The 13458-nt window shown below is 47.0% G+C and overlaps 1 protein-coding gene across 3 annotated transcripts in view; it reads right to left on the reverse strand.

The window, feature by feature from the left end:
- LOC134630285 (receptor-type tyrosine-protein phosphatase beta-like) overlaps positions 1–7695 on the reverse strand; it is a 30613-nt gene extending 22918 nt beyond the window's left edge. The window contains exons 1-3 of one of the 3 annotated variants that reach the window (XM_063477448.1): positions 7433–7695; positions 2153–3657; positions 68–347 (exon numbers count right to left, since the gene is read on the reverse strand). In XM_063477448.1, the coding sequence (XP_063333518.1) occupies positions 68–347; positions 2153–3657; positions 7433–7484 (1837 nt within the window). In that variant the 5' untranslated portion in view covers positions 7485–7695. Of the gene's footprint in view, positions 1–67; positions 348–810; positions 1052–2152; positions 3658–7432 lie in introns of those variants that run through there. The other 2 variants (XM_063477447.2, XM_063477449.1) reach the window with 2 other exon arrangements.
- Positions 7696–13458: the final 5763 nt, after the last annotated feature.

A 13458-nucleotide genomic window follows, 5' to 3' on the forward strand; every position in this document is an offset into this window, starting at 1 on the left:
ATAGCTACACAGAGCACTCAGGTGCTAACTTCTGAACTGCAGCTTCACTCTCCAGGTGCGCTCCTACCTGTCTGAACTGTCCCGTGGCTAATCTCGCCATCCTTCCTGGAAACCGCTGTCAGCTGACACACTGTCCCGGGTTGCAGTCCCGTTATATTACAGATGGTGGCGCTCCTGGTCTCTCCATCAGAGTCGCAGTGGGCAGGACTGGACCCTGAGTCCAGAACGCAGAACAGACTGAAGTTACAGGACAGACCGGCCGACGTTACCTGCACCGCGACGGAGTCCGAGCTGGAGCTGATCTCCTTCAGGTCTGCGGAGCATCGGGGACCCTCTGAGGTCTGGACCTGCATCAGGAGGTCACAGAGAGAAGGGTCAGGGTCAAATGGTGTTTGTGAAACTCAAAGAAAATGATTTGCTGGTGTCTGATGTCTTTTTTACACAAATGGCCTTCGTGATGCAAATGCAGAGGAGTTTGTCTCCTCCTGGGATCAAACCAAAGGGCTCATACTCGTGACGTGAGTGTTTACATGCCTGCACAGAGGTAAAAAGTTCCCCTATTAACATCGCACTCTCAGAAAATAAGGCACTTTATTGCTTCTGTAGTGCTTACACTCTGTAAGAAATGAAAAGAGTATGAGTGAGGGCCCAAAGCACTCTGTTGTGTATTTCCCCTGAGCCTGATTCTGCCTAAAAGGAGTTCTTCCTTCCCACTGTCACCACTGACCATTGTCAGGTTGCCTCTGTATTACTGATTGGTCTTTGGCTTACAACAGAAAGCGGATGTAGATAAATGATCCGGTAACTCACCGTCTTTGCGCCCCAAAAGAATCCAAGAATCAAACATGTAGCAGCACATCTGAGCATCCCTGATTTCAATCTGACCGCTCGGTAAGAAACACGCCTCCTCTGACACACTGACAGTTACAGACATCTTTCAGCTAAAGGACTTTGGTCCGGAGAGGAGCTGGAGGTTTCCTCCATCAGCTCCAGAGGCTGAAATGATCTGGAACTTCTTTCTCCTGCATCCCGGTCCCGTGTGACTCTTTTCTCTCTGGGTCCATCGATCTTTAGACTTTCCCTCAGCGAGCAGAGGCGCGTTCTGCACACCCCGCCCTGCTTTCCTTCCTGCCCGCCTCGGACTTTCTCCACAACCTTTAGCATCAAACTGAGCTCCATCGCTACCATCAAAGTGGGCTATTGTTGGGGCTGAGTTATCCAATCAGGAAACAGCCTCACACCAGAGGCTCGCTCTATTTATGTATGAGCAGCATCAAAGTCTGCTTTATGTTGCACGCACACCGTTTCTTCATCTTCATCACTGCAAAATCAGACCTTAAACCAGAGTCACCTCCAACCACACACACAGGAAAACTCAGTGTGTTTGCCTCCACTCCAGGCTGCACCTCCTCTTTATTTCCACCACTGGTTAAGTCATTCATTAGTCTACGCTTCTTCATTGCCTCTGATAAAATTTGTCTGAACTGCTTGGTCAGTTTCTGCGGAGAAACCTCAAAGTGTGTTTCCTGTTTACCGCTCACTGAGTGACTCCGCCCGTCACTCTACAACCACTGAGCTGACTCATCGTCAGGCCTTTGGGCAGCCATGATCTTCATTTCAACATGGAAGTCTCGACCTCCTGACTACATTTGACTTTGATTTTCTGTGTCCAAGAGAAGAGAATAAAACAGAGTCTGGAGAGCTTTAGCAGTCAACATGGTAGAATAAAATAATACTATTAATACTGTGTTTCCATAGTAACACAGGAGTGTGATCGTCTGTTCATACACTCAGTATGTCCTGGCTTTGAGCTCTCACTTTGCTCTCCACCAGCTCCACAGACCCAACCATCTGCTTCAGCTGGAAGCAACGCTCCCACGGAGCACCAGAACCACACCAGTCACAGGAAACTGAACCTCTGCCAACATCTGGCAGGTTTCACACTGAGCTTCTTCATACAAGCAGCAAACAGTCAAAGATCAAAATCAAGGAGAATAAAACTGATCTGGAGTTAACCGGCGTGAACTACCGCCGAACACAACACAACATCCTGAACACGTCTAAACACCATTTTAAACAGGTATGAAGACAGGCGTGCTCACATGTTGAAGTCCTCTAAAATAACAGCATCGAACAGAGGTGGGGTACTCACAGGTGTGGTGGAGGTGACTCTGGACGTAGTAGTTTGAAGCGTGCTTGTTGCTGGAGCGGTGGTGCTTGTTGCTGTGGGGCTGGTAGTGGTGGTTGCCGTGGTTTTGGGGGTTGTAGCAGGAGATGCCGTTGCAGTCGTAGGTGGAGTGGTTGTAGCGGGAGATGCCGTTGCAGTCGTAGGTGGAGTGGTTGTAGCGGGAGATGCTGTTGCAGTCGTAGGTGGAGTGGTTGTAGCGGGAGATGCTGTTGCAGTCGTAGGTGGAGTGGTTGTAGCGGGAGATGCTGTTGCAGTCGTAGGTGGAGTGGTTGTAGCGGGAGATGCTGTTGCAGTCGTAGGTGGAGTGGTTGTAGCGGAGGTTGTTATGATGCTCTTGGTGGTTCTAGTATCTGCAGTTGTAGCTGGGAAACTATCACCGGGAGTGATGGGTGGTGTGGTTTTGGTGACTGTGGTATGAGATGGTGCCATGGATGTAGGTGTAGTTGCTGGTGTTGTTATGGATAGTGTGGCTGCAGTCTCTGTGGTTGTGGTGGGGGTGGTGGTACTGGCAGTGGCAGGTGTGGTTTCGGTTAGAGACGGGTTCGTGGCTGTGGGTGTGGTTGCTGCAGTTGTAGCGGCAGTGGAGGCACGAGTGGAGGGTTGGATGGTGTGTGTCAAGCTGGCTGTTGTAGCTGGCAGAGGTATGGTTGTGTGTGTAGTTGCTGGTGTTGTTACTGATGGTGCGACTGTAGTCTCTGTAGTTGTGACAGGGGTGGTGCTACTGGTGGCTGTAGGAGGTGTGGTTTTGATGGCTGTGGTTGGAGCAGGCGCTGTTATGCTGCTCGTAGAGGGTGTGGTTACAGCAGCAGTGGTGCTGGTGTTTGTTGTACTCGTTTGTGGGACTGATGGAGCTGAGGTGCTACTTGCAGGGACCGCATCACCTGTTGGTGCTGTTGATAATACTCCTGGAGTCAGACTCTCTGAGATGTTTGGATGAAGGGTGGAGTCTGTGTCTGTGGGCGGGGTCTGGCTGTGAGTCCTGGGTGGTCTATGTGTGCTGGTGCTGGATGCAGACGGTGGAGGAGTGGTGGTGGTGGGTGCAGCTGAGGCGGTGCTGTCTGAGGGTGCTGCAGATGTTTGGTATGTGGATCCATCCTCGGGTTGTAGCTCAGTTATGACGTCTGTTGCTCCACCTGTGCTCACATGTGAGGAACCCAGCGTCACGCCCCCATCTCCGCTCGACTCGGACTGGTTTCTAGCGATAGAGGACGATGACTCGTACGATGACATGACCACCTCCGTCCTGACTAGGGAGTCACCTCCACCTGACGAGGTCTCCGAGGCGACTGACTGGTCTGTGGTAAAAGCAGCTGTGCCATTTAAAGGGGATAGGTGGGTGACTGCAGGGGAAACATCTGGAGGTGACAGATTGTCCGTGACAGCGTTCCCAGGACTCCTGATGGTTTGGGCGGAGTTAGACAGGTCCAGCGGTGTGGATGAAGAAAAGGTGGAGGTGGCTGGAGATGTGTCTGAAAGTGAGAAGAAAGGTGAGAATATAAAGAGCGGCTCTGACTTGTCACATTCACAGATTAGTGAAATGATGCGTTAATCCTGAACGCAAACACCTTAAGTTAAAGTTCAGCCCAACCTGGACTCCGCCCACTGATGACAGACACACTTAAGACTGACCTGCGCTTCTTTTAGAGCTTATGGCCCAGTTACTCCAACCTACAAACCAACTCCAAAACTAATGTCTGTGCCTGAAGCTCTGCGGTCTGAGCCAGCTGAGCCCGAACATGTGGCTGTGAGTGTTTTCAGATCCCGCAGGTGGAGGTGCGTCCTACTCTGCACGCGTGGGTGGGGGTGAAACTCTCAGCTTCTCGTGAACGCTGCGATCTGTGTTCAACGTGTTCTGCCGCTGCTGTTCGTCTTTGATTCCTGGAGTTTTGGGTGGTCTTACTTCCTGTTTTACTTTGATAGTGCGAGACCTTTTTAATTCTGTCCCTTCAAAGTTACTTTGAAAAAGTAATTAGTTATAGTTACTACTTATTTCTTCAAAAAAGTAATTGAGTTAGTAACTCAGCTACAATATTGTAAAAGTAACTAATTACTTGGTAAAGTAACTATTGTGTTATAGGGTATTATTGGCTGTTTTCAACTACTTTTACATTTTAGCGCTACATTTCACCTTTAAAAACTATTTGCCTCGCCTTGTTTGGTATCATTCTTTGCAGCACAAACTCACATGTTACAATTTAGAGTTACTTTTTCATTTTGACACACTGTATTCACACATTTGATCTAAAATCACACTAAATAAATAAAATCTCAGTAGAAAAAATTATTAACTTGAAATGCAAATATAAATTGTAAAGTTTGAAAACTTGTGCACAAATTTTAAACAACAAAGTTACGATGAACTATTTACATAAAAAAATGTAGCCAAGGCCTCAGGTGTATTTTTTTTATAACCACTTGTCTTGGGTTGACATAGCGTCTTGTTCCTATTTAATGTTAAATGGTCGTGTGATTGGTTTACCATGAGTACCCCCCCCCCAGCTCCCAGTAAGCTGAGGACAGCTTCACCCGTCTGTGTGTTGACAAACAGTAACACGTCTGTTTTCTTGATAGTAACAGTAACGGCGTTGTAACGATAGAAATAGTAATTAGTTAGATTACTAGTTACTGAAAAAGTAACGGTGTTAGTAATGCTGTTATTCCCACGAAACACCCTGAATACTCGGCATGACCCAGTCTGAATGCAGTTTGTCTTCCGTGTTGGCACCGGCTTGTTCCCAGCTGTCGTATACATGCTGCACTCACACACTCAGATTGTTATCTTCACTCAGATGGCAGACGGGTTTCACCCTGTGCTCCATCCGTCTGCTGAATGTAAATCACTGATAAATGCAAATCACCATTCTCCCTGGAGACCGGCCACCAAATTTATCCTGCTCTGATCCACCGACCGTGAACGGTTACTTGCAGAGCTTCTGCTTTCTCATTGGACTGCAGCGGCTGAGCATGAACCACAGAGACAGCAGCTCAGCTTCGAGTTATGAAAGGTGGACTCTGACCTCTGACCTCATTTCCTTCTAAAATACCAACGTCTCTGTGGTTCTTTGGTGCTCTAATAAACGAAGGAGGAAAACTAAGAGGCCGTCTTTGTACGTGTGACGGCTGTAAATGATTTCAGTTATTAGAGATTAAGTGGAGAACAAGAACACCGTCAACATCTGCAGTCGGAAGTTTGGCTGATCTCAGTGTTTTTCCAGGTTCATCGGGAACGTTTGGGACAGACACCTGCTCTACACCTGAGTGTGAGTCAGCACAGCAGAGAACTGGAAAAGCCTCATCAATAATCGCCCTCCATCCAGGACCTGGACTTCTAAGTAACCAGGAAACGGGCAGAGAAAATCATCACACACCTCACACCCTGGACACACTCTTTGACCTGCTGCCTTCTGGCAGATGGTACAGAAGCCTGCAGACCAGGAAAGAAACAGTTTCTTTCCCCTCGCCATCTCCCTCCTAAACAGCTGAACTGTATATACAAACGCGATTCTGGTTCTGATAAGAATATGAATATCAGCACGCAGAAATGATGCCGACCTGAGCGTGTGGCAGGGGAGGAGAGCATTGAGGCGCCATGATCACCCAGCACAGACAGCATGCGTGCTTGTTATTATAACCGAGATAAACAAACTCTGAACTGACGCCTGACGGCTCCATGCTGCTGTTGTTGTAGGTGAAATGAACAGCAGCGGTCCCAGAGCTGGACCCCGGGGGACGAGGAGTTTCTCTTTCGGGCAGCCAGAGCCGCCTGCTCCTGCCTGAAGAATAAATCCTCATTTGGACTTTTTGTTTTCTTGGTTTGACAGTTGTGAAGTGCTCTGCACAGAGCTGAGAGCTCGGAGTGTCGTTGGAGGCGTTACAGTAAAACCTGCAGTTTTTAAATCATCTGACTCAGTGTGACGTGCAACGCTTCATCAGGCTGTTACAGCACGTTCACCAAGCTGACAAAGAACCTACAGATTTACTCTTCTTTTTTTCAGTTTTCAGAATCAAAACTTTAGTTTTACTACCCGAAAGTCAAAAAACACACTGTGGAAAAAAATGAAGTAGACATGAAGAGCTCGTCCAGAAGTTACTAAACCACAGACGGAAGAATCGCAGATTCTGGGTTCATCCAATTCTCACGACAAAGCAGCAGCAGGGAGGATGTTATGGTTCGATCTAAGGGTGGACGCATGGCGTTCAGACATTTTGGATATCCTGTTAGCAGAGATGGGAGCATACTGAGGAGGCCGAGATGGGAGCACACTGAGGAAGCCGAGATGGGAGCACACTGAGGAGGCCGAGGAACCAGGCGGCGAGTGAGTCGAGGCAGGGTCTAGCCCCATGTCTGAGGTCAATCAGTAATTTTTCCCTTATTTCCAGATACTATATTCAGCACCGTGCATGATTTGAGCTATGAGCGCACTTGCTACCAGATGCAGTGACCTGATTGGTCAGATCCGAAACATCCAAAAAAATGCCACAAATTCGTGCAGTGAAAATGCACATCGGTGTGAATGGCTGCATTAAGAAAAGGCAAGTCAAAATATTGACACAGATTTTACACGCCCAGTGTGTAAAGGCTTAACCCTAAAGGGCTGTAAAGATCTCACTTCCTGTACCAACTATTTCCTTTCTACAGTCTTCCTCCGCCGACGTGGCATGCGTCAGTTTGTGTTCCTGGAGATGAAGCCGAGCTTTGACTGCCGTAAAAGGTTTAGATCGGACCCACTGCTCCTAACGCTTCAGCTATTCTGGCCTGAGAACCATAGCAGACAAAGCAGACGGGTGATGTCACAGAGGCTATGTCCATCTTTCACGTACAGTCTGTGATTCTGCCGTCACATCTTTAAGAATCTGAACAGAACCAGACCCGAAAGACTCAAAGCCGCCGTGAAGGCACAAAGATGTCCACAACCTTCAGGTCTCACGTCAACGTTCTGCAATCGATTACTGAAATGTTATTGACAGCTCGGAGGTGATCAAAGATCCACCTTCAACTTTATCTCATTTTTTCTTCTGAACTTCACTGCAGTGCGTGCTGGGAAATGTAGGAGCCAGAGTTTTTAATAAACAGACAAACTGAGAAAGTTTTTTCTGATTAAAGTGAGTCTGAACACACTGGTGTGATCAGAAAGTCAGTCGTAGCTTCTCTACTTGTTCCTGCTATAAAATCTGTAAAATTCACAATCAAACGTTCGTTTCCCGACACCGAAGCTTCAGCCCGACCCGATACTCGGTACTCACATGCACAGCTGGATCTCCAGAGCAGAAAGAAAAGTAGGAGCGGGACCTCCATGTTCCTCCTGCGTCCTCCGGCCTCGCTCGAGCTCGACTGAAGGGCTGGAGGAAGTGCGTCTCTGAGGGAGGAAAAAGTCAGCCAGCAGCGCTTCCTTCTATTCAATCGTTTGAGCGAAGGAGCTGCTGCTGTCGGAAATACCACAGGACATCCCAGATGTTCAGGGTGAAGCCAGAGGAGAGGATCACACTTACAGAATAACACACCATCTTCACTGAGGCTCACAGGAAACGGCACAGGCTTTATTCAGGTGGTGCCAAGGCTCGCTTCACTGGCAGCCAATCGCTGCTCAGGTTTAGGCTGTAGCCCCTCCCACAGACTCTCATCTCAGACATGACCTGTAAGAAGGTGCTGAGGTGGGAACGGTCACATCAAGCTGGCTGCGCAGGTGTCCTCACTGAGGTCAGCAGCCTCAGCTCAGGTGGTCCTTCCCCCTCTTACTGAGACTTTTCCCATCATCCTCGGAGGCCGCCGCTGTTCACGCTCCATTCTTCAGTCTGATGGATTCGGCGATCACTGCGGTGTTTCGGCTGGTTTTGTGCCCAGTGTTCCTGTTTTTAGGAATATTTCTGCTCTTTGCTGTTGGACTGTGGAAACTGAGCATGCTCATTACATTCTGACCCTCTACTTCCTGCTCTTATCCTCAGACTCCCTTAGCCCCCCCCCCCCACGCACACACACACTCTCTCTCTCTCTCACACACACACACACACACATCCTGTCCTGGATGGGAGGGTAGACCTTATGAACAGCCTGCCTGCTGCTGTCACAGTGAGATGATGAGCCTTCTGCTTCACACAGTAATCTGATTACATTTTTACCATCTCATTCTGTCATCTGTGACAGAGGACAGAGGCAGTGTCACTTCCTGTTTTATTTTGCCAGTCACATGCCGTCTTCCTGAGACCCTGTCTGTACCTAATGATCTGCAGAGGGCCGTGAGCCTCAGCTGACAACACCTGGTCAGCTGTAAGGGCCAATCAGGAATCAGGGCAGGGGTCTGACAGGTAACCTGAAGCAAGTCCAGGCTTAAGGATCAAAAACACTCACCAGCCACTTCATTAGGTACACCCGCTTGATCAGCTAATCGCTTGGCAGCAGCTCGGTGCCTTTAGTCTTGGAGGCGTGATGAAGACGAGCTGCTGAAGTTCCCACTGAGCATCAGAATGAGGGCCACAACGTGTCTGAGTGTTGCTGCTGACCACATCCATCCATCCTCTGATTACATAAAGAAGAGTTAGGGTTGGCCTTTCTGAAGCGTGGCGCTGAGCATGCCGGCGTGGAAGTCTGAAGCGTGGTGCTGGCGTGAAATCTTTTGTGCTTCCTGCTGACGTCCGTGAGTCGATGAAAACAGGATCCAGTGCCTGCGTGACCACATCTAAACCTGCAGGGCTGGCACAGTGCTAACAGGTCCTCATCCATCTGTCCTCACAGAGGTCAAAGGTCAGGGTCTGGGCCCGCAGCCAAGGTCCTCTCTGATTGGCTGAGGAAGTGTCTGATTGCAGAGGAAAACGGCGTTTCCTGAACAGAGACTTGCCCCACGGTGAAGGACGGAGAGGGCAAGATTTATGACAGCGAGCTGTGAAGGTGGAGAAACAGGAAGGACACGCTCGTCGAGGAGGTCCAGGTGAGACCAGGTGAGGCTCAGAGAGCTCCGTCATCCTACCATCGTCTGATATACAGTCTGTAATCTTCCTCTTCGGTTTCCTCTGCAGATCCCTGCAGGGCTGAATCAAATCTATCCGAGGACCTGAACAGGTTAAAGGTCAGACCTGCAGTCAGAAGCACCACCCACCCTGACTTTGTGATCACAGGTGTAACTGAAACGTCTGCCAGCAGGGGGCACTGCTCGACTGATGAAACGGGAACATGAGAGGAAGCTGAGAGTGTCTGCGGCATCTTCAAGCAACTTAAAGAAGTCCAAACGCTTTTCTTTCCAAGCTCCTTAGACTACGATGACCTGGATGACTGAGAACCTTCACAGACAACCTGCTCAGGTGTGGGTCAGCTCCACCCAGCTCAGCTCCGCCCGGAGACTTCCTGCAGGAGATGAAGATGATGATGATGAGGAGGAGCATGTGTTTCAGACATGAGAACCTGACCCACAAAGATCTCCAAGCTCCTCTCAGCTCCGCCCCTCCAACTAGCACCCAGCAGGGGGTATGGCTCACACTGAAGCCCCCTCCCTCCTTCTGTGAGTTGCATTAAGCAGCTCGGGCTTCCTCAGCAGCTCCTTGTCCTCCTCCTTCTCCTCAGTGGGAATGAAGCTCCTGCTCCACCTGACACTCACCTCCTGGAGGCAGCTGGGCTTGGAGCGCCTGTCCTCCCCCCTGCAGGTGTGAAGACTGGCAGCCGCCGGGCGTCACCTGGGTGGAGGTCGAATTATTTCATATTTATCTAATTTGATTTTATATTTATCTAATTTCATTTCATTTCATTTTTATTTCATTTAATTTCAAATCATTTCATATTTATCTCATTTTATTTTGTATTTAACTCATTGTATTTTTAATTATTTCAGATTTATATAATTCTATTTCATTTTATTTCATATTTTTCTAATTTTTTTCATTTTAGTTTATATTTATCTCATTGTATTTCAAATTATTTCATATTTATGGTAAATGGCCTGCATTTGTATAGCGCTTTACTTAGTCCCTAAGGACCCCAAAGTGCTTTACACGTTCAGTCATCCACCCATTCACACACTGGTGATGGCAAGCTACATTGTAGCCACAGCCACCCTGGGGCGCACTGACAGAGGCGAGGCTGCCGGACACTGGCGCCACCGGGCCCTCTGACCACCACCAGTAGGCAACGGGTGAAGTGTCTTGCCCAAGGACACAACGACCGAGACTGTCGGAGCCGGGGCTCGACCCGGCAACCTTCTGATTACAAGACGAACTGCCAACTCTTGAGCCACGATCTCATTTGATTTAAAAAATATTTATTTATTTCAACTGATTTCAAATAATTTCATATTTATCTAATTCATTTTATTATTTAGTACACACTAGAATATTCTCCCATGTTGCTTGTCTGTGTTTTATTGTGTTATGGTGTGATGATATCTGTGCTTTCTCCTAGATTATTATTATACAGTATTTAAACATGAATACATTTAATCTGAGTAGTAAAAAGTAGCATTTTGCTTTCTTTTCAACATATGACAACAGAAGGACAGCCCATCTTAGTTGAAAGCCCACTCACCACGACAAGGTGCGGGCCATGAGTGGGAACATGGGACAAGACAAACTAAGACAGGACAACATACAGATATACTTCATACACATCAGCAATACAAGAAAAAAAAAAGTAAACAATAACATTTTATGTTAACAGTTTGAATTTTAAATACTGAATGCAAACTCATTAGAGCAAAACGTACTCTCAATTTTAATTCCCATAAGGAAATAAACAATAACACTTCTAAGGAACAATGTGAAATCTCAAATTGAAAACACAGTGGTGTTGAAAAAAAAGTTATATTTTATTTACAGAAAAGTGCAATAAAACTATCCTCCTGTGGGGCGTAATCCGTGCCGTGGCTGTGGGGGATGCTGGCGCACCTGAGGTCAATCAGTGCATCACTTCTCCCCTCCATATAAATGAACTAGGGCCTGTTGTGTGTTTGTTGTTGTTGTTGGTATGTGTTTGGCTGGAAAGCTGTGCTGTGAGTGTGTGTACAGCAAACGAGAATAAAAGGGAAATGCCACAGAATGCCGAGTCGTGGTCGTGTCGTGCCTCCTACCTGTCACAAATTCATATCAGCAATTACAAAAGTAGCAAACAGTGGCAAGAGACATGTTTTCTGTTTCTTCTGCTGATGATTCAGTTCTGTTTATGCGGACTGTAAACCATGGGCAGCAGAGGAATAACTGGCAGTAACTGATAACGACAGCTAGGACTGAACAGCTAGTGATTTATTGTAATTTAAATAAAAATTTAGTTATATTCTTTGACCATATGTTTAGTTTGAGATATATATATATGTATATATATATCTATATATATATATATAGATATATATATCAATTCTAATCTAAAATACAATATATGTTAGAACAATCTGAAATAATGTCAATAAATCATTCAGCCCTAAAAGGCATCAGGTATCGCACATTACTCTCCATAAAAATGGATCCGTTTGTCAAGGCCTGTGAACAAGGCAAGCAGGTGGTTTTCTCTTTGATCTTCTTTACTACAAATCCTGCGATGTAGCTGATCACTGCTTCCTTGTATTCAGACAGGTTGCATACATCTGGGAGGTCAGGAATCGAGTGATCTTCAGGGTCATTTACTTGCACAAAGTGCACTTCCATTCTGCGAGCAAAATTTACAGCTGCAGATGTTGAATCAAGAATGTATGTGTTGTCTTGGAGTAAACAATTGCCTGTACCCGTTTTAACTTGGTGCCTAACAAGTAAACGTTTGCAGGCTCCCCTGTACTGTCTGGCATTAGGATTGTCATTGTGCCCACCTCTTGCTCTTATGGCAGCGAAGAAGAGCTCTAAGTGGTCCTGACTCAGTTTGTAGGTCAGAAGATACCTGCACGGGGCATCGGTCCTCTCAACAAGTTCATTATAAATGTTAAGTGCACTTATGCTATTAGCAATGAAGCCATAAATGGCAGTCTTCTTTTTTGTTGTGTGAAGTGGCACCATCTTGTCATAGTGCTTGACCTTCAACCCACAAAGCAAGGTTTCTGCATCCTTCAAGATTGACTCAGCCCTGAGTTTAGTTGATGGCTTAATTGGAGCTTTGTAACCTTTTGCAAGAGGGTTACGGCTGTTGAGCACATCAAAAGCTGCATCTACAGTGTGCACAAACTCCACAGTTGCAGAACAACCTTTAAACTCCTCCAATTTCAAGCCTTGTTCACAGAACTCCATTGCATCCGCTACACTTCTGCTGAAGAGCTGTGCTGCTACGTGGACTTTCATTTTTTGTTTTCTCCACTGTAAATGAGCCATTTTTAGCCTGTTACCTAGTCGCAGACCCTCTTCATCTTGGAGTTTATTAAGGCCTTCAAAGTACTTCCACTTAATCTTCCTCTCATCTTCTGCCTCAAATTCCATTGAAGATGCAAAGGCATTACGAAGAAGCTTTAGCATATGGCATGCATCCAGGATCACATGCACTTTTTGTGTGGGATTCTCTGGATGAATGAAGTAGGGCTTCATGCTGTCGATATTTAACTCTGCGCCAAGTTCCCTTATCATGGCGAGGTTACTCGTAGGGGCATCACACGTAAGGGAGACAACTTTAACACCAACTTCATGAAGCCTGCTAAGGCTTTCCCGAATGACATTGGCCTTCTCGGATCCATCCATACCATCGATGAGGAAGTACGCAATGGGAATTTTCCATGACTCATTGACAGCCACAACCATGAGGACCAAGGCCTGGGTGGCAAGTGTGTTGTCAATTTCACCAGTGCCTATATCTACATAGCCATGGAACTGGTCCCCTGCAAACTCAGTCATCTTGTGGATGTACATTTCATCCATCATTAGAGCACACACTGTCTCCTTTCCCTGTTCTCTGTTTGCCTCCACGTGATTTGTTAGAGCTCTGAAAGATGCTACAGTAAATCCAGGATCAGCTGAGACACTACTGTACCAAGTGCGAATGGTGTGACTGTGTGGCAACGCTTTATTAAAATTCTCCCGCACGTACTCATATGCTTTTGGGGAGTGAAAATGAAGTGTGGTGGCAAACTGTTTCAGTTCCTCAGAATATTTAGCTGACTTTTTCCCCTCTTGGATTTTATGCAAGATGTGTTTTGGAACTTCATTGATTGACTCAAGCAAAGATGCACACTGATTTGAGATCAATAGGTTTTTCTTGAGTTCTTTGGTCACATCCTTTAAGGCAGACCTTCCCAAAGTGTGGGGCCCGCCCCCTAGGGGGGGCGCGGCATGAAAGAGGGGGGGGGGAACAAAACGCTTGGACACTGCTAGCACGGGGCGGC

This window comes from Pelmatolapia mariae, linkage group LG7 (genome assembly GCF_036321145.2).
Source record: "Pelmatolapia mariae isolate MD_Pm_ZW linkage group LG7, Pm_UMD_F_2, whole genome shotgun sequence".
In the NCBI taxonomy this organism is placed as follows: Eukaryota; Metazoa; Chordata; class Actinopteri; order Cichliformes; family Cichlidae; genus Pelmatolapia; species Pelmatolapia mariae.